This window comes from Lepisosteus platostomus, chromosome 10, assembly GCF_059453375.1.
Source record: "Lepisosteus platostomus isolate fLepPlt1 chromosome 10, fLepPlt1.hap1, whole genome shotgun sequence".
Classification (NCBI taxonomy): Eukaryota; Metazoa; Chordata; class Actinopteri; order Semionotiformes; family Lepisosteidae; genus Lepisosteus; species Lepisosteus platostomus.
In genome coordinates this window covers 22082234-22100759 of record NC_142620.1, presented here as the reverse complement: position 1 = coordinate 22100759, position 18526 = coordinate 22082234, and the positions used below count along the sequence as shown (strand labels likewise).

General features: G+C 39.4%; 1 protein-coding gene across 12 annotated transcripts in view; it reads left to right on the top strand.

Annotated features, from left to right (window-relative positions):
* Positions 1–17784, top strand: part of rps6ka5 (ribosomal protein S6 kinase A5) — a 64331-nt gene extending 46547 nt beyond the window's left edge. For 8 of the 12 annotated variants that reach the window (XM_088648797.1, XM_088648798.1, XM_088648802.1 and 5 more), the window contains 5 exons: positions 351–542; positions 4754–4913; positions 6208–6371; positions 6867–7105; positions 17310–17784. In XM_088648797.1, the coding sequence (XP_088504923.1) occupies positions 351–542; positions 4754–4913; positions 6208–6371; positions 6867–7105; positions 17310–17520 (966 nt within the window). In that variant the 3' untranslated portion in view covers positions 17521–17784. The other 4 variants (XR_015941716.1, XR_015941717.1, XM_088648807.1 and 1 more) reach the window with 4 other exon arrangements.
* The last annotated feature ends 742 nt before the right edge of the window (positions 17785–18526 follow it).

The window sequence follows — 18526 nt, the reverse complement described above, 5'->3', positions numbered from 1 at the left end:
TGTGATTAATTTGGAGACTAAATAGAATATAGTATAAATGTTATGTTTCAGAAATTCCATGCATAAAATTGGTCATGCAAGTTCAAGAGAGGCACCAAGATGATATTGTTGCCCCAATAATTTTGGAGGGCAGTGAATATTACTGCTGTTGCACTAGCATGTGTGCATAATTCCTTTTTATTTGAAATGAATAATTGTTAAATTGTTATTCCAGAATAAAGACCTTGCTTGGCACACTACTCACTCAGAAGCTCTCAGTCCATCATTCAGTTTTCATGTGTTTTGAATCGGAGTGTCTTGAAAGGTTCTTCAGGATTTCAGGTTTGTCTTTGTTTTGTTGTTTTTTCCAGAATCTGCTGTTCACAGATGAAAGCGACGGCTCCGAAATCAAGATCATAGACTTCGGATTTGCTCGACTGAAGCCACCGGATAATCAGCCGTTAAAGACCCCGTGCTTCACCTTGCATTACGCCGCTCCGGAGGTCCTGAAGTACGACGGATACGATGAGTCCTGTGACCTCTGGAGTCTAGGAGTCATCCTGGTGCGTGGTGTTCGGATTCTCCTCTTCCCCTGTGTATTGTGAAGCCCCTGCCATCAGATCTGTGCACTTTCAAGGCAGTGGACTCGGGTATTGTGTCATTGCCCCTTTAAATGGAGCACCAGTATTTTTATTCCATCTTTTTCAGAATAATGAGGTGAATCTCTTAAAACATCTTATTGGTTAGTATTTCATTTACCCTTGGAAAGTTTCTGCACTTAACATCAGTGACATTAGAACAAAAAAGTTTTGTCAGCTTTGAAGGCCTTTTTGAGGTTGTATTATCTTCACAAAGATTCAGTTCTCTTAATGTAGGTTTGATGGTTTGTTGCCTATAGGCAGGATTAAGATGATCGTTCCTTCTGATGGTTTTTCTCTCGATGAAAAACCTAACTTTCTCCCAGTTTTTGAATTGAAAACCATTATTCTCAGGAAAGTGCCTGCAACATTGATATTTTCCATATGTGACAAAGCTTGTAGAGGATCTAGGATTTTTCTGTGCTTGCATTATGTGAAGAGTTCAGTTAATTCTTTGTAAAGTGATCTTTGCTGTCTCCTGAAGAGGACAGTGTTGTAATGCAGTGATTTGATTGTGAGAGACAATTTCTCTGAAGAAATGAGTAAAAAGATGCTTTAAATATACAGAGGTAAGGAAAAGTAGTTTTCTGAGATAAGCCCATTACATACAAGAACACCGAATACGCATTTATTATCTTAAATAATGACCAGCATGATTAGATTTAGTTAATTTCTCAGAAATGTGCCCAAAGTCTTTGCAAACAAATTCTAATTAGTTAAACAACAGCAAATCTAAAATTGAAAAGTACAGCAGTGACTTAAATGTCAAAACACAGAGAGCTGTAGTTTTATGAAACAAAATAATATCAATTCAAATCATTGATAAATTAACTTGTTTGGCAATATGTATTAAAGACGATGTTTGATTACTGAATGTCTAGTACACTGTTGGAATAGTGTTGCTGTTGAATTCAATTATTTTTAATCTGTTCAGTAATCATTTTACCAACTTTGTGTCCAGAAAGATTTGAATATACCAAAGTCCAAAAATCCAGGCATTTCTTTGTGGCATGAGACAGCCATGCCCTGGAAATCCAGATGTTGAGGCATCGGTTTCATGTCAGTCAATAATATCCAGCTCAAACCTCAAAGAAGCTAAAGGACCTTGTTTTTGCCATCTTTCCAGAAGGTAAACAAAAGTAGCGACCTGATGCCAGAGGCAGCATTGTAAAACAAGATGAAGCAGCTTCTGTTAACTAGCCAGGCCTATCCTGCTCTGCCGCTGCTCCAACTGGTTTTGCAAAGGACTATTTCATATTAAAAAATGTACACGTAACCATAGAAGTGTTACTAGCGTGTTCGCTAGTACCAGCCAGCAACAAAACCCTGCTGTAAAAGAAGTGAAACTACTGTAATTGTTCACCTTGGGTTAAGAAAATGTTTCAAGTTCTCCAATCCAGGGGATGTGTTGTAAGAGAGTAAGGTAAATTAAGGTACTGTATTTGGTTGCTACCAAGTTCCAGTCTTATTATACATTATACATATTATTACAGCCAGTATATTATATTGTCATTTCTTGATGGCTGTAAATTAAGAGTTTAAGTCCATATCAGATCCACAGTGGCTTCTTAGGCCAGAGCTCATCCTGATTTCTCTGACATTAAGCAGATGACAGACCACACGACTCTCCCCTTTCTGGATGGGGCTCCAGTCCATTGGGACATCAGCAATACCGGTCCCCACTTGTACGGCTGGGTAGACTGGAGCAATTGGGGTAAAGTACTTAATCCAGGGGTACTACAGTAAGGATCTGAACCCACAACCTTTCATTCAACATCATTCCCCTCCTTCTGGAAGAGTTGAAAAAGCGCATATTAGGTTCATTGAGGAAGCAAGAATGGCAATAGAGACTATCATAGACGTCTTTGACAGTCCACATCAATATGAGATATGGAATTTGTTGCAAAAGTGTCCTTGTGCCCTGTTTTGGTTATACCTGGTCGCTGTGGCCAAGCTGATGTTACAGTGAAAGTGCCTGCATTCAAAGTTAGAATTTCAGGAAGGCATCGCTGATTTAGGTAGTGTCATGTGATGAAAGAAATACAAAGCAGCAAAAACTAAAAACTAGCAAATACCCACAAAAGTAAAGTGTCAGGAAACAACTGATAAGTACTTTTTGCGCTTTGCAGATGTTATCCAAGTGTTCGCTATAAAAATATCGAAGACTGTGTATTTCTGCCCAGCGTGGTTGGGAATTGGATATGGGACTGTGCTGCTGGAAGTGGACTTTGCCTTGAACAGACTTGCCAGCCCAGTTGTAGCTTAAAAAAGGGATTTGCAATAAGTCTGAATAGCTGTCGAAAACAAGGACGTCGAAACAAATCTAGTCTCATCTGCTTAAGAAAATGTCCAACAAAGGTTAATGTCAGCCACTGGCAGATGCTACTGTATAGAGAGGTGAAAAGGTGAAGCTATGAAGTTCAGTGTTGAAATATTAGAAATATTTGTGTTTCTAACCCCCAGTATAAGAGATAAACCATCTTGCACAACCAGCACCAGAAGTCCTGGAGGACCTCCTGTGCACTATACATATGATAATGTAATTGACCAATCAGTGATACCTTTGGTGTATCTATGAGAATGAGGTACTATTTGAAGTTGTCTATTTGATCTACTTGACCACTCAATGGCTTAATTGTTGCAATTATCTGATTGATTAAACACAATCCAGAGCAACATGTTACCCTTAAGGAGGGCAGTTTGAGACCATGCTTTTTTTTAGCAGGGTTTATCAGTATAGCTACCAAATCTGGAGGACTCAGAGAAGCATATGGAGCTTAGAAGAAAAAACTGCTGAAGCAGACTCCTGTAATATTTCTTTGAAATGTATGGTTTTTAAGGCTTATTATTTTAGTTAATTCACTTTTACTTATTATCTAAACACCTAGTGAAACACTACTAATGCAAATTGGAAAGAGGTGAGAAGTGGTTCATCACTTGACATTGGCATCACTGCTTTTGTGCTGTGTATGCAGTTGTTCCTCTTCCTGATCTTTATGTCTAGGATTGACTGAGAAAAGAAGAGCATGTGCACCATGCATTTTAAAACACTTAAATTATGGAAGAAAAGTGAAATTCCTGGATGAACAAAAAACCCAGAAAAGTTTTGCTACAATTGATCACATGTAATCATTGTGGAAAGAGACAGGAAAGACAGCACCTGTGGTGCTGAGATGCAACTACAGATCAGTGGACTCATTGCAAATCGAGAACACAGACAGCGGGTGACTTTAAAAATATAGTGCTTTTTTAAAATACGTTGCATTAGTTGTGATACTGCTTTGAAGGAAAGGGGCATTTCTTCTATTTTTGGTTAATAATTATTTTATATATATTGTCTGCTTTATTACTCCTGCTGGAATTCTACATACTGCTGTCAATCCAGTTACAGCCAGGAACAGACAAGGTGTTTGCTGTTCCTACTGTAAATCACAACTTCAGGTGATAGTAGGCAGTTGCACTTTCATTCCTTCATTGGCACAGCTTGTAACTAAACAACAACAAAGTTTCAGATAATCCTTTAGTTGAACAGTCATTCATCTGAAGCATACACTTGCAGTGATACTCGTGTTACCAAGTAATGTCTGCAGAGCAGATAAAGAAACTAGTAACGGGACGCTGCATCTTTGAAAGAGACAGTGAAAACGTACTTGTGAGAAACATTAATTGATCACAGGTGTTCAGTAACTGGAAACATATGGGCTTATGCAATTTGGAACAGCAGTACTTTCTCTCCAAGCTGTGACAATTAGTGAACTCTCTTGGTCACACTGACTTATTGCTGCTGCCTACTGTATGTCTGAGGTGCGCTAAGTTCTGGCAGAAGTTAAAAAATCCAGATTTGTGTCCGTGTGTGCCCTGCAATGGACACGATCATCAAGTGAGACAAGTCACAACTGAGTGAATTGAAAGTGAGAATTGTAAACTACACAAAGACCTGTGAGTGTCTAAAACAAACTGCACACTGTTGCTGATGCTAAGCTTTCATGATGAGATCCGTAACTGATCAAATTCAACATGTGCAAACCACCCAGTAGTTGACTTGAAATGTAGACATGTGCAGGGGCAAGTATTTTGTTTTTATGTGGAAATTTCAGATCTTCACTTTCAGTCATTTCTGTGCCTCTTTCCCACAGTACACAATGCTATCAGGACAAGTGCCCTTCCAGTGTCAGGAGAAGACCCTCACTCATACCAGCGCTGAGGAGATCATGCAGAAGATCAAACAGGGTGATTTCTCTTTCGAAGGAGAAGCATGGAAGAATGTCTCCCAGCAGGCCAAGGACTTGATACAAGGTCCAGTATACAACTACAGCACTGTTCTCTGTAACAACACTATTATGCTGACAGTACTCATTTCTGTTGGTAATCTCATCATTTTCTGCATCTTTCATTCTTCTGTATTTGCATAGCGGAGGCCCGTCTTCGGACCTTTATTCCGTGTCTGGTCTGAGTTGTTAGTCTTACTTTAAAACCCTGCACCTTTTACAACTGTTATTTGTTTTCTAATCAAAGTAACACCAAACAGCTTGAAAGAGATCACTTCCAGGGTGCTGAGCTGAAGAGTCTATAAAGGTTCTTTGTTTATTTTTAAAACAAATTGCTGTAATACTTGTTTGTGTGTTTCCAGTGGACATGATTTCAGTATTGTTAAAAAAAATGAAAGTTTATTAACGGCTAACTCAGCTGTGACAACATCTTAGGTGGGTTCCAGGGCCTGTAAAGTTAAGGCAGACTATCATGCCAGTATACTGTATATCAGTATGTAGCAGCATCTCCCATATGGTTTCACACAGCTTCCGCAAGGAACTTCTTTCCCATACAAAAGAACTTATGATTCCTCTGATACCACTGAATTTGGAACTGAGAGTATTTTTAGAACCAAGAGCTCCTTTCCGAAAGTCAGAGCACATCTTGAGTGCGATGCTTTGCAGCAGCAGGCAACAAAGCTTTTCATTTCATGGAATACATTTCCAAGGAGGCAGAGCGATCCTTTTCTCGTCTCTGCAATCTCTTTCTGTGGTAAGGCACTTGGCATTGAGTGGGGGAGCTGCTGTATTACAGCTCAGAAAAGGGCAATGAATTTTTAAAAGGAGTGCAATATCAGAGCTCCTTGCTGTGCTGTGCACGGGTGCTGGTTACAGCTAACAGTCAAAATGTGTTGGCAACTTTGTATTTGTTTACTTGTTTGAGATTTTGATAGTATTATTTTGTGTAGAAAACCTTTGTTCTTGGCGAAGGCTTTTATTTGCAGTAGGCAGATCTAAAGTCTGAAGTTTGCCCCCTCATTTTGGGTGTGCAGTAATTTGCAGACTACATTGAAAGTCATTCTTTGGCGTGAACGCATTTTTATTTTTGATTTTGATTTTATGTGCAGAGGGATCATTTTCCAAAAAATGCAGTTTGGCACCATGATAGCACTTTTTACTCCATCTTCTGGTGTTTCTGGTCTTCTGGTTTCATTATCTGTAACTTTTCAGTTGGTTTGCATTTTAAACTGGGCGACGCCACATCAGTGTTTGTTTCCCACTTGCTGATTGTCTTAAAAGTACTCATTATTTTTTTTAATGCTTTTTTTTCCCCCGAACAGAGTTGCTTACTGTGGACCCCAACAAAAGAATTAAGATGTCAAGCCTGAGGTATAATGAGTGGCTCCAGGATGGCAGCCAGCTTTCCTCCAATCCTCTCATGACCCCCGACATCCTGGGATCTTCTACTGCTTCAGTGCACACCTACGTCAAGGCCACGTTCCATGTGAGAGCAAGGGCTGCATCTCTTATCTCCTTCCTGTAATCTTTGACTTGCCTTCTCTGAGGCACAGGGTGTACCGAACAAATGAAATGAGCTCATAGCTTCGGTTTTAACAGTTATGTCACAGAAACAGACTAAAAAAAGCTTCCAATTTCATGTTTCCCAGCAGTCCCTGGTTTGGCTCATTTTGGGTCTTTTCAGTCCTTTCTGGAATATCAAAAAACACATTGTGTTGCAGTAAGAATGAAATGTCTGTGCTCTAATGTGGCTATTGAGAAAAATTTAGAGCTTTATGTGTGCTAATGTTTTTCTGTGAGTTGACAGAAATGTACTTTGCTGTTTAAGAATCGTTACTGGAAAGCTGCATTGGTTTTTAAAACTCTCACTGTACTGTCTTTAAAGAATGTAAAAGTACCTCACTGAAGCGCAGGGTCAGTTAGAGACAAGGTGTTTCTGAAGGAGAAAGACCAGCAGTGTTATACCTTGTCCCCTCTACAGGCCTTCAACAAGTGCAAACGGGAGGGCTTCTGCCTACAGAACGTGGACAAGGCCCCCCTGGCGAAGCGGAGGAAGATGAAGAAGACGAGTACCAGCACGGAGACGCGCAGTAGCTCCAGCGAGAGCTCCCACTCCTCTTCCTCGCAGTCACAGGACAAAGCGTCCCCCACGAAGGCCTTGCAGCCCAGCCTTCCCGCCGACAGCAATAACCACCCCGAGGCCATCTTCCATTTCTCAGAGTGAGCACAGCACACCGGCTCGGGCCACCAGACCTTTCTGCTCCTCGGAGTGAGCACAGCACACCGGTATGGGTCGCCAGACCTAGCGCTCCAGAGCGTGAGCACAACTCAGCGGCATGCTCCCGAGAGTGAGCACAGCACACCGCCAGACCTAGCGAGCCTCAGAACTCACTAGCAATAGTCACAAGCGTCCGCCGACCGACAGATCGTTCCATTCACGGTATCGCGACCCAAGGGCTCTGCTGTCGGCTTCTTCCTCTGCGGTAAAACAGGCTAGGCTCTCCCTTAGCAGTAATCCGATCCGTGCCGACCTCTCGAGAGCCCGGGTAGAAGAAGCCTGTGCTTTTCTAACCCTGCTGCGTTCAGATCAGAGAAGTTTATTAGTTTACAGATTTCCAACATGTGTCGCAGTCGCACATACTGTACTACAGTATGTCTGCACTGCTGAGGTTCATACCTTCCATTTCAGTGCCACGATAGGAACTGAAACAAACTGAAATGCGTACAAAGGGAAAAATAAATATTTATATATGTAAATTGAATTTATATATTTTATACAGTGTAATAAAATATATAAGTTGGATATTTTTTGTTATACTTTAAGTGTATCTAAAACAAATTATTTTCTTTTTTTCCCTGTTCTTTTTGGTAGGTTATTGAGACCAACCACTTTTTATCCACCGAAATAATCAGCAATTTTTGTTTTCTTTCATTTTTTAAATACTTTTACATGTATTTTTTTAAACTTGAATCCATTAGATTTAATTATTTTTAATGAAATTTCCTAATATATATGTCATATATATTTAAATGCATTCTGTTATTTATCTGTTATGTGAATCTGTCGAGTAGTCTGTAAACCTGTACTGTAAATGTGTGTGGGTGTTTTACAGGGATAACGTGTGGGTGTGATCGTGTGTAAAACGTGTTTTCAGTTAATGAACATGTCACCTGACTCAAGTTTCCCTTTAACACATTTTATACAGTTTATGAGTGTCTTGAGTTATTTAAGCAGTGCCGTTTATTTTGGAGTTTTGGGAATTCTTATGATGAATCTGAATGTGTAATCATTTGCTGCTTATTAGAATATAACCTAAATTTTTGGAATATTGAAAAACGTTTTTTCTGCTTATTTTTTTTTAATTTAAAATGCCATCCAGTTTCTTTAAAGTTATATTCACTTGGAACTGGAGTCTAGTTAGAAATGAATCTTTTTTACATTTCACTTGGGAGCTGTCTTTTCCCATTTCTGTCCAGAGTACCCCTGCATCTTCTCCCAAGACCTCCTGAGACAGCCACACAGTCCTCTCTGGGTTTCAGCTCAGGCACACAAACTCTTTCCAAGATTGCGTTCATCCACCTGAGCCAAACTCTTTAAGTCTGAAGCTCATCTGACTAAAATGGCACAGCATAGACCAAAGAGTCTGCCTTTGTATCGTACAAGCCCTACCCTACCTTGTATTGGTTGTACTGATTAAAAGTTATATTCTGGTGCCCCAGCTATTGAATGGTTTTCCTTTTACTTAATTCCTTATTGTTGGTCGCCTCACAACACCATCTGGTTAACGTGGCTCTGTGAATCATTCCCTTTGTTTCCCTTGACCTTGACAACAATTGCAGGGCTCCGCTGTTCCACACTCATTCGTTCCCTCCCTGTGCCTCTCGAGCACTGCACTTCCTTTGTGGTTCTGTTCATGCTTAGTATTCATCGTTCGGAGGTGGGATTTCAGCTTTTCTTTCATATTTCCCTTGGCTCCATCTTTCCCTGCCTGGACAAAGTTGCGGCCTTTTGTGTCATCTCGCTGTGTGAAGAAAAAGACAAGACAGTGTTTTTTTTAGGAGATGTACAGCGAGGTTTATGTCTGGATTGAGATATATGGTTTGTGCACAGTTGATTTTATAGGACAGACCATGTATAGATTGTTTATAATTTGCTTAAACATAATAAGCAGCATTTGTTAGGCATATTCAGATTCTGCATAGAGATTTCAAAAGAAAAGGAGGTGGGCACTAATAACATTAACAGCCAAATTACTGAATTTAGGACTACAACTTCAAACGAAGAAGGTGCTTTTATTAAGTAATTGTTTCCTTTCCTAACGTTATGGAAAGGGGAAGTTCTATTATCTCACTTTCCAAGGTCTTCTTGTATTTCTCCATTTGCATGTACAGTTGTTGTTGTAATCGGTGATGCTTAACAGGACAGACTTTTCTGGGATAATCAGAATCAATTCTGATGGAGAAAAGCTCCTGCAGTATTTGATACATTGTCAAAGACAAAAGAATATTAACTGTACTTAAAGAAGTGCAGGTCTCCTGAAAACTGTGCAAGGAAAACCTAATGTGAAAAAGTTCCATTGTGGACCAAGTGTAGGGATTCTACAGAATCCTCAGGTGAAGCTTTTCCTGTGCCCTCTTGTTAAATCGTGCTGGTTATATGACCTCAGTTCTTTAATATATTGATGGAGGATATTTACGGGCAGAGAATCAAGGGCTTATAAAATGTGAGAGTGTGGTATTCCCAGATTCATGAAAAGCAAGTTCTGGAAATCATTAGGACATTTTAAATCTGTTTGATTTATTAACTAAAGAAAGGCAGTTTACAAATGTCAAATAGAATTGTTGGGGCTGGACTGTATTAAGATTACAGCTGATTGAACTACATTAGGATTTGTTTTATGATACTGAACACGTTTCAGGATTTATATTGTAGCAAAGTATCCTGTTCTCAGGTACTTGTCTGTGAGGTGTCTTTTGTAGTGCACAGTACGAGATTAATTGAACTCACGTGACTGAGTTTGTTTTCCTCGAGCCAGATCATTCTGTATAGACTAACAAGGGACTATTGGCAGTTTTTATAGCTCAAATTTCAGATTCCGGCAACCTGTGTAAGAAAAGAGTTTTCAGAAGCAAAACCTGGACATGTAATTACACTACAGGGCTTTATGCAGAGAAACTGAACAATCAAAAATGAGTGATTTTGTTCAGTAGTGCCCTATGAGGTGTGACTATGCACAAAACCACGAAAGCATTAATTTGTGTGGTGTGTTCAATTTTACAGAAAAATGTAATCTTGACCGAGCATAGAATATCTAAATGTAACAAAACATTTATATGCCTTTGAATACAGTTTTGGGGTATATTTTTTTACTCACTTGTCCTATTGTCTTTTATAGAGACTAGCAGCGGGCACCATAGAGTTACAATATTTGGTGGATTTAATTCCTTTACAAAATGCAGTCAGTCGTCTCTTAATAGCTGTTGAGACTGAAAGGGATATTATTTATAACACTGGTTTCAGAGATCGTTTTTTTGTCTCACTTCAAAAGGTCAGCATTTATAGAATAAACATACCATATTTAATATTGGAACGTTTTGTAAGGCGGTTGTGCCATGAATAATGCTGGGGTGACATTTGCAACATTCAGTTATCAAAGCCTCTATCAAAAAAGAAATAAGAGTGAAGCAGTTGATAAATAAGCTTGACTTTGTTGCTTACTTGGTTTTTAGAGTCAAGAAATCTAGAAATATCAGAGAAAAGAGTCATAATCAGTAGTCCTGAAACACTATAGTGAACATTCATTTACTTAATTTACAGTGTAGAAAGAAGTGAATATTTATTTAATTTCAGTTCCTAGCTACAAGATTCCCTCATAGTGATCTCAAATGTCTGGATTCCTTCTTTTTTTCGGGGGGGAAGCCCAATCTTATTTTGTATTGATTTGCACTGAAGAAGGATTGTGAAATGGCAACCTGTCTCGTGACTTTTCTCTCTTTTGATTAAGCCCTGGCTGTTTGTCACACCTTTAGACCATGTGGTTACTCTGGCTCTGTAAATCATTCCGTTAGTTAAAAAAAACTATTTGAATTTACAGTATATTTGAAAAATTGACATTTATTTTGCTAGAAAGAAGTTTTTCTTTAACCCTCCAGTTTGAAAGAGATTAGTTTTGTGTGTTTTATGTCTTGGCTTATCAAGACTTGTTACAAACCCCGCAACCGCACACAGGGGAGAATGAAGGGTGGGCAGACTCCTCCCCCCTGCCCATCTTTGGGCCATTCTAATTTAATATGTCAGCATCCACACCTGCCTGCAGTTGCCCAGAAGGCCACAAGGGGGCACTGTATCACTGAGTGATTAGAAAGCCCTGGGTGACTAGTCCCAGACCACCCTGAGCAGCAGACACTTGTACATTGTCACTAGGGATTTGAAACATAGTCGGATAGTGAAAGGACATAGATTCGAAGCAGGGAATTCAGCCTGTGCTTGGGCGTGTACCTTGGGCAGCTGAGCTGCACAGGAGCCTCCTAAATCACTCTCATTTTAAAGCCTAATAGTTTAAGTTATAATGTAAGAAAGAATTGCACTCCTAATGATTCTAAAACTGCAGAAGACAGTGCAAACTGATATACTTTGTAAAGAAAGTCAGTGTTTGAATTTGAAGTTGAGGCCCCCAGTAAGACTTTCTGGCACCAGTGCTGGTGATTTTGTATCATTTGCATTTGAATTGTGCAATTTCTTTCTGGTTCTGTGTGCCACTCTAAGGGGTGTGCTTTTTTGTGTTGCGTTTCTGTTCAGTATTTCACCTTCACCTTTCACAATCTTCCAGGAAAAGTAACAGAATGGGACAAGGTGATGTGCCTAAGTGTGTCTGTGTTGCAGTGTATTGCTTTATATTGTCAAATCGCCCCCTGTAAGAACATTAGAGAGGTCACTGATGACAGGAGGCCATTCAGCCTGTCTAGTAGTTAATTGATGACTCATCAGCCACATGGTTGGGGCACTGGGTCACTGGTTCCAGACTCCTGCAGCTGTCTAGGAAAAGACGTGTCTCCTGTTCTTTCTTTTAAATGCTACATTAAACAATCTAATTTGTGTTTCACTGCTCATTTTTAAGAAGTCCTCTGGATTGACCTTGTCAATGTTTTGGAGAACTTTAAATACTAGTATTAGGTCTCCTTGTAGACTCCTTTTCTTAAAACTAGAAAGGTTCGTTTTGTCCACCCCAGCCTGTCAGATTAAGATATTTCTTTAAGCCCAATAATGTATCTTCTGTGGAATGAGCAGCAATATCTCATGTGCACCCATTATTCTAAATGACGCCTGTGTTTGTTTGAACTGCCACCTGAAAGCCGTACAGTGCTGTGGCTATCTGCCATCCTTTAGGCCACCTCCATATGCACCTAGCTGTGTGTCCCGTTCTGAATGGTTTCTGGATCTGGAAAGGTCTCCACACTAAGGACATTCCACACTCTGCATTGAGTTGCGTCTGGTAGGGTGTGCTGTTCATGAAAATGAAATGCTTTACTTAGGATAGGAAGGGGAGTGGAGAAAACGCGTTACCTAGGGAATAGGGAGCAGAGGTGGACTGAAGGGAGAGTCTCCATGAGAAAGGTGGTGTGCAGCATCACTTTTTGTCCAGATTGTGAACCAGCATGAGAGCAGGAGGGAGAATCCCACCAGCCATTGTAATGGGTTGTATAGCACTGAAGAGGAAAGGTGGAAGGACAGGAGCTGCTAGTTTCCTGTCAGTGACTGAGAGGAGCACATCGAGTGAATCAACAGTGAGGCACGGTGTGGAAAATGACACCAGTGGCATTTCTAATGTTAATGGAGCAGCGTTTTTCTTTTTTCTGCTCCAATACAGATGGCTTGCGAAATAAAGCAAAAACTATTTGTATTAAAATTATGCTTACCCCTATTATGTATTATGCTTACCCCTACAAGCACAGTGTTTGTAATGACTTTGCTAGCAAAGACATTAAACTTGCAAGCTTTCAGTGTGCTGTATTGCAAACACATAATAATTTTAATATGTTTTTGATTGCTTTTTTGAAAATGAAAAACACTGCACTATCCATAGAGAAGAATTCATCAGTGTTTTGCATGTAATAACAGCTTTTCTTGTCCTATGGGATTGAAAAAGGATGTGTTTTCAAATATGACTGGAGAATCTTTGTGAGGAACAATTTCAGTTTTGTTTTTTAAGAACATAAGAAAGGTTAGGGCATAATAGTGGCTCAGTGGCTAGCCTTGCTGCCTTGCAGAGCTGTGGCCTTGGGTACAATTCCAGACCTGAAGTGCTGTCTGCGTGGAGTTTGTATGTTTTCCCTGTGTTCACATGTGTTAGTCCAGGTGCTCTGATTTCCTCTCACAGTCCAAAGATGTACTGGTATTTTAATTAACTTCTGGGAAAACTGGCCCTGGTGTGTGCTGTGTGTGTCTGTCTGCCATGAAGTGGACTGTTGTCCAGTCCAGGGTGTGCCCTGCCTTTGCTTATTGCTTGCTGGGATAGGCTTCAGCTCCCCTGCACCCCTTCAACTGGATGAAGAGGTTAGAAAATGGATAAAGACAAGTTGCAAATGGTAGGGGGGCATTCGATATAAGGCTTATATGAAGGTCAGTAGTTAATTGGTCCGAGAATCTCATACAGCAATTTCTTAGAGTCCAGGTTCTCAACTTTGACAATTTCCCTGGGTAGTTTTTTCTAAACTTGCCCAATACTTTGAATAAAGAAGCACCAGCAGTTCCCATTTTTTAATGTACTGTACTTCCATGTAGTTTCCATTTTGTGTCTTGTGGCTCGGGTTTCAGTATTGATGCTGAAAACATCTCCTGGGTTGACTTTGTCAGTGCCTTGGAAGATTCTGGATACTTCAAAATCAGTTAACAGGTTCCCTTAAAGTTTAAGATGAAAAGGTTCAGTTGTTTTAGCCTGTGCTTCAAACTAATGATCTGGCATTTTACAGTAGGCTGGACAAGTACAGTCTTAATAAACCTTTGATTCTTTTATAGAAAATAACAATGTACACAGAGAACATAATTTCTTAACTAAAAAGATTAAAGTTTTTTAATTTTTTTAACTAGTTTTGCAAAAGCTTGTGCATTGTTGTTGTTTTTAACGTATTTCTGTAGAATACAAATATTTGTTTTTCTTATTTGATACATACGTATTAATTTTTACCATATTGTTGTGCTCTGTCGCGTTAAATCAGTACATAGAGATGGATTTAACCCGAATCACAGGGATCTTACAGTTTTCTATGAGAATCAGAGGCTCAGATCTTGCTCGGTGTTAATGTGTATGTTTGTTTAAATTCTGTCTGCAGTGTTACCACCTCGTAGCCTGATCAGATGAGATTTCACAAGCTAAGCGAGGCTTGCCCTGCTCAGAACTGGGATGCAGTAGAAGGCCTGTAACAGATACTAGGTTATTACTGAAAGTGGTGTGAGTGGTGGAACAGTAGGCGGCGCTCTTGCCTCTGGACCGAATCTTCCAAACCAATGCCATAGTATGGTGACCAATTGACAAGACTGAGTAGACTTATCAAAGTGTACAAGAATTGAATAATGACACCAGTAAGTTTACATCTTGTTTATACTGTATATATATCTTTGGATTGAGGAGTACTGGCAAAAATGAAAGTCTGACTTATTTTTACATAGATTTCCCACGTCTGACAGTATTGACATTTAAGTAGCATTCTGACTTTCACAGGTTTATTTGCCAGTAAGTCAAAAGCCATTTGTTTTTAGAAAAGCTTTAGCATTACAGGGGAGAGCACTCTTCTACTCTCAGTGGTAATCCTAAATACAGAATACCCACCCCTTAATTTCCAGACAGAATTTATTTTTCAAACTTTTAGTAAGCTACAAATTTGGAAACCGAAAATTACATTCCCATTACTTTACGTATAAAACTTGCCATTTCTTCCCCAGTGTCTAGAAAATCTCCGAATATCATTTACAGAGCTGTATCAGAGCCCTGAATCATCAAAGTGAGAACACTCTTGTTTGTGATAATTATCCAGTTTACCCAAGTACAGTAGTTCACGCGATAAACAGGTAAGATAAATGAATTGAGTTAAAAGTCTAAGAACATAGACAAATATATAGAACCTCTGTTGTGGGAGGTTACGCTATGAGGATGTTTTTTTTTCCATCCAGCTGGAAAGGATGTGCCCTAATTGAAATTGAAAACAAATCTGAAAATGGAGTTTTGTTACAGTGAAAATTGGTGAAACTCTGTGTTCATCGAGGGATGGCCGATAAACTCTTGGCTGGTGCTTGATTTATTTAAGTACAGCAGACATTTGCACGTGCTACAGTTCAGAGAGCACTATGGAGACTGGATTTCTCTTTTTAGTGATTTAGTCTTTCATCATCTTTTGACACGGTTGTCTATATCTTAGGACTCCCCTCCACCAGTGAGAGAACTGCAGTTTGATTTTGTCTGCAGATGGTAGCTGTGAGTTCGCTAGCAGTAAATAGATAAATTTGATGTTTGCCAGGAATAGTGTCCAGTTTCATTCTTTTATTAGATATAGATATGTCTAGTTACAGTATGCATCTTTCTTTCCTGAGATGATCCAAAAACGTGACCCATGAGCACTTAAGTCCCGGGCCAATCAGTGCCTAGTTCTCAAAACAATAGCTTATTTCCAATTTCTCTGGACATTTCAGGTAGACTCATAATATTAAATTGTTGAATTCATTAACTAGAGCTTATCAGTGCATTTGCTCTAACAGAACCACAGAAATCTTCCTATTTTAGTTCTCTTATTCGAAACAAGGATTAACACTAATCTGTTTTGTTACTCTTACAGTCAGGTACCTTATTGTTTAATAGAAAAGTTTACATGATCTCTACCAACTAATAAAAAATCGGTTAACTTGTACTTCTTTACCTTTTCATTGTGTTTTACAGCCAATACCCATGAAGCATCCTATGTCTGACTATTGCTGTCCAAACATTAAATTTCTAAAGTAATTTTTAGATCCATCCATCTATCCCTTTTCTAACCGCTTCATCCAACAGTACCTGTACAGTACCTGTTCCTAAAGCAAGATAAGATCCATGCATGATCTCTCGTTCTTTGTGTATTTCCCTTGTAGTTCTCTTGGCACTCTTCTGTCACACTAATTCAGTGTTGAGTGGGATATGACTTGCATATAGCAGTCTGCATCTGTTCCAGGTGTACTGTGCTCTGGTTCCGATTAAAGAACTTTGAAGAACTCTCTTTTCTCACTGCTTTAGCACTTCAGTGTTTCATGGGTAATATGTGTATTCCACAATAAAAATAATTGTATTTGAAATATTAGGAGTGAGATGTTTAAGTCAATACAGGATTCTGTGCTTTTACCTTTATTTAAAGAAGAAGGCTTTGGACCCATCTGAAGGGTGAAAAAAGGGTCATGTGTACCTTACTGTTGTATAGTGCAGACCTTTCTCACAGGCACTGCAAAATCCTGTCCCGTTGATGGCATGCAAATTTCCTGTTCCTATTTCCTGGTGCATGATTTGAGGAGGGATAGGGTGCATTCCATTGTAGTTGGCAGCTGCTGTAAGCCTGTTGAGACATAGCCAAATAGAAAATCAAATACTATCCAAAAACCTCAGAGAGGGAGGATTTTGTCATTTTAAATCCAATAACTTTGCCAGTTTTTAGTAAGGAGCTCAGCATTATTCCTCTATCAGAAAATGAATTGTCTGCACTGATGTGTCAGTTTAACAGCTGGGCATGCTGAAATGCTGTCCAGACTTTGTGTAAAACAAAATCTCTTTCATATTTTGACTCCAGCTACAGTGCAAGCCGCCTAAGGTAGCAAAGGTGAGATAATTTGGGATTTTGAAGTGACATTAAACATTGACTGTGTGCCTGTGAGTTATCTCTAAGCTTATTTTTAGACGATGGTCGTATTTAAAGAAAGCAGTGCTAGATAGGCTCTTTGGCTGTACTGTAGCTTCCATTGTGCCTCTGATTCTTCTCCATGTTTAGAAAAGGATCTTTAAAAATGCTGGAGTAATGAAACAAATCAGCATTTTATTTTTGGTGTGAGAGATTGATAAGGTTAAAAACAGGTTCTTTAGAATTTTGCACTGGTAGAGGAATCATATGGATCTTTTAACATTTTAACAAAAGCCAGTGTTTTATAGAACATTTCTTTATGTACTGAGCATCTAGAGAAACTTAGCACTTATAACTGCAACACATTTCCATAGTTATCAGGAAAATGACTATCATTTCTATAACAGGTGTTCCAAGGCTTCATTGAACAGACAGCACAGGGGTAAATTCATTGTGCTCATTATCATTTGTCGCCAGCAGGGCTGAGTAACGGGGTCTGCTGTACTGTACTGTGTGAAGCAATACAGGCTGTAAATCCTGTTTTGCACTAGAAAGATACTGTCTTCTCTCATAGAGCTGCACTAGTCTCTGAATCCAAGATGCAACACGTCATCCCTGCTCATCCCATGACAGTTCAGTGGAGCTCAAGGCCAGCCACCCACAGCCTAACTGCCTCGTTTTCGTCTCCCAAGAAAGCTGAGGGTTTGTGTTGTACTGCGGTAGAGTTGTCTTCTCAGGGTAAGCCCAAAGGGAGAGCAGCTCGTGAAGTCAGTGAAGCTCTATGAAGTCAGGTTTCCGTCAGTCACCACAAGAGAAGTGCAGTAATGACACCCTGCGCCCGATCTGCTCTCTCACTAATGAAGTGATTTAATGCTTATGCTTCAGTCGCTTGAGTGTATCACCGACACTCCATGATTAATCCAAATTATGCCGGGATCCACATACCTTATTTTCCATAAACATATTTGCAGAGAATGTTAAGTTATCTATACACGTTGGTAAAAAACATATATATATAAGAAGTATTTAGGTACATATATATGTAGCAGAAGTTACTGGTTTAGTTTGCGGACAGCAATCAGATGACGATGTCCATGACAGGCAAGAAGCTGGAGCTTCTCTTTATTCACTCTTATGGTACTTTAAGATATTGAAGACATTGCTGTGCTAGGAAAAAAAAAGTGGAATTAGATGTTGAAGTTGTGAGCGAGTTACTTTCTGGTCCAAACAGTAATATAGAGATTATCTGACTTTTTCAGGTGATATTATTTAACAGTTTTTTTCCTCACTGAATCACCTTTCTTTTTTAATTAATTTATAAATGGGCTCCATTATGCGATTTAAATAACCCTCCTGATGAGGCAGAGCAATGCTAGTTGTCATGCTGACTAAGCTCTGAATTTCCAATAGTAATCGAGTTTCTTGTTTGTTTAAAATTTTTCTTCAGCCAATCCTGAGTACAGCAAAAATACCTGACTTCATGGGTACTCAGCACACAATGTCTGCACACAGATCTTTACCCATCCTTTCCTCAGATTAATTGATGTGACTTCCAACTGAATAGCTCTTACTATTTGATCAATTGATGATGGGCACAGGTGGGAGTGACTCTGTATCAGCTACACCCCCAATGGGAATGATTGCATCGTTATGCTCCCATTATGAACTTTCTCCTTCTGTAAAGATCAAGTTGGTTACATTACAGGCAGGATACCTAAATGTAGGCCTTTCTAAAATTCAGAAATGAGTATAGGGTTCACACCAATTCCAGATCCCATTGGACCTTTTAAG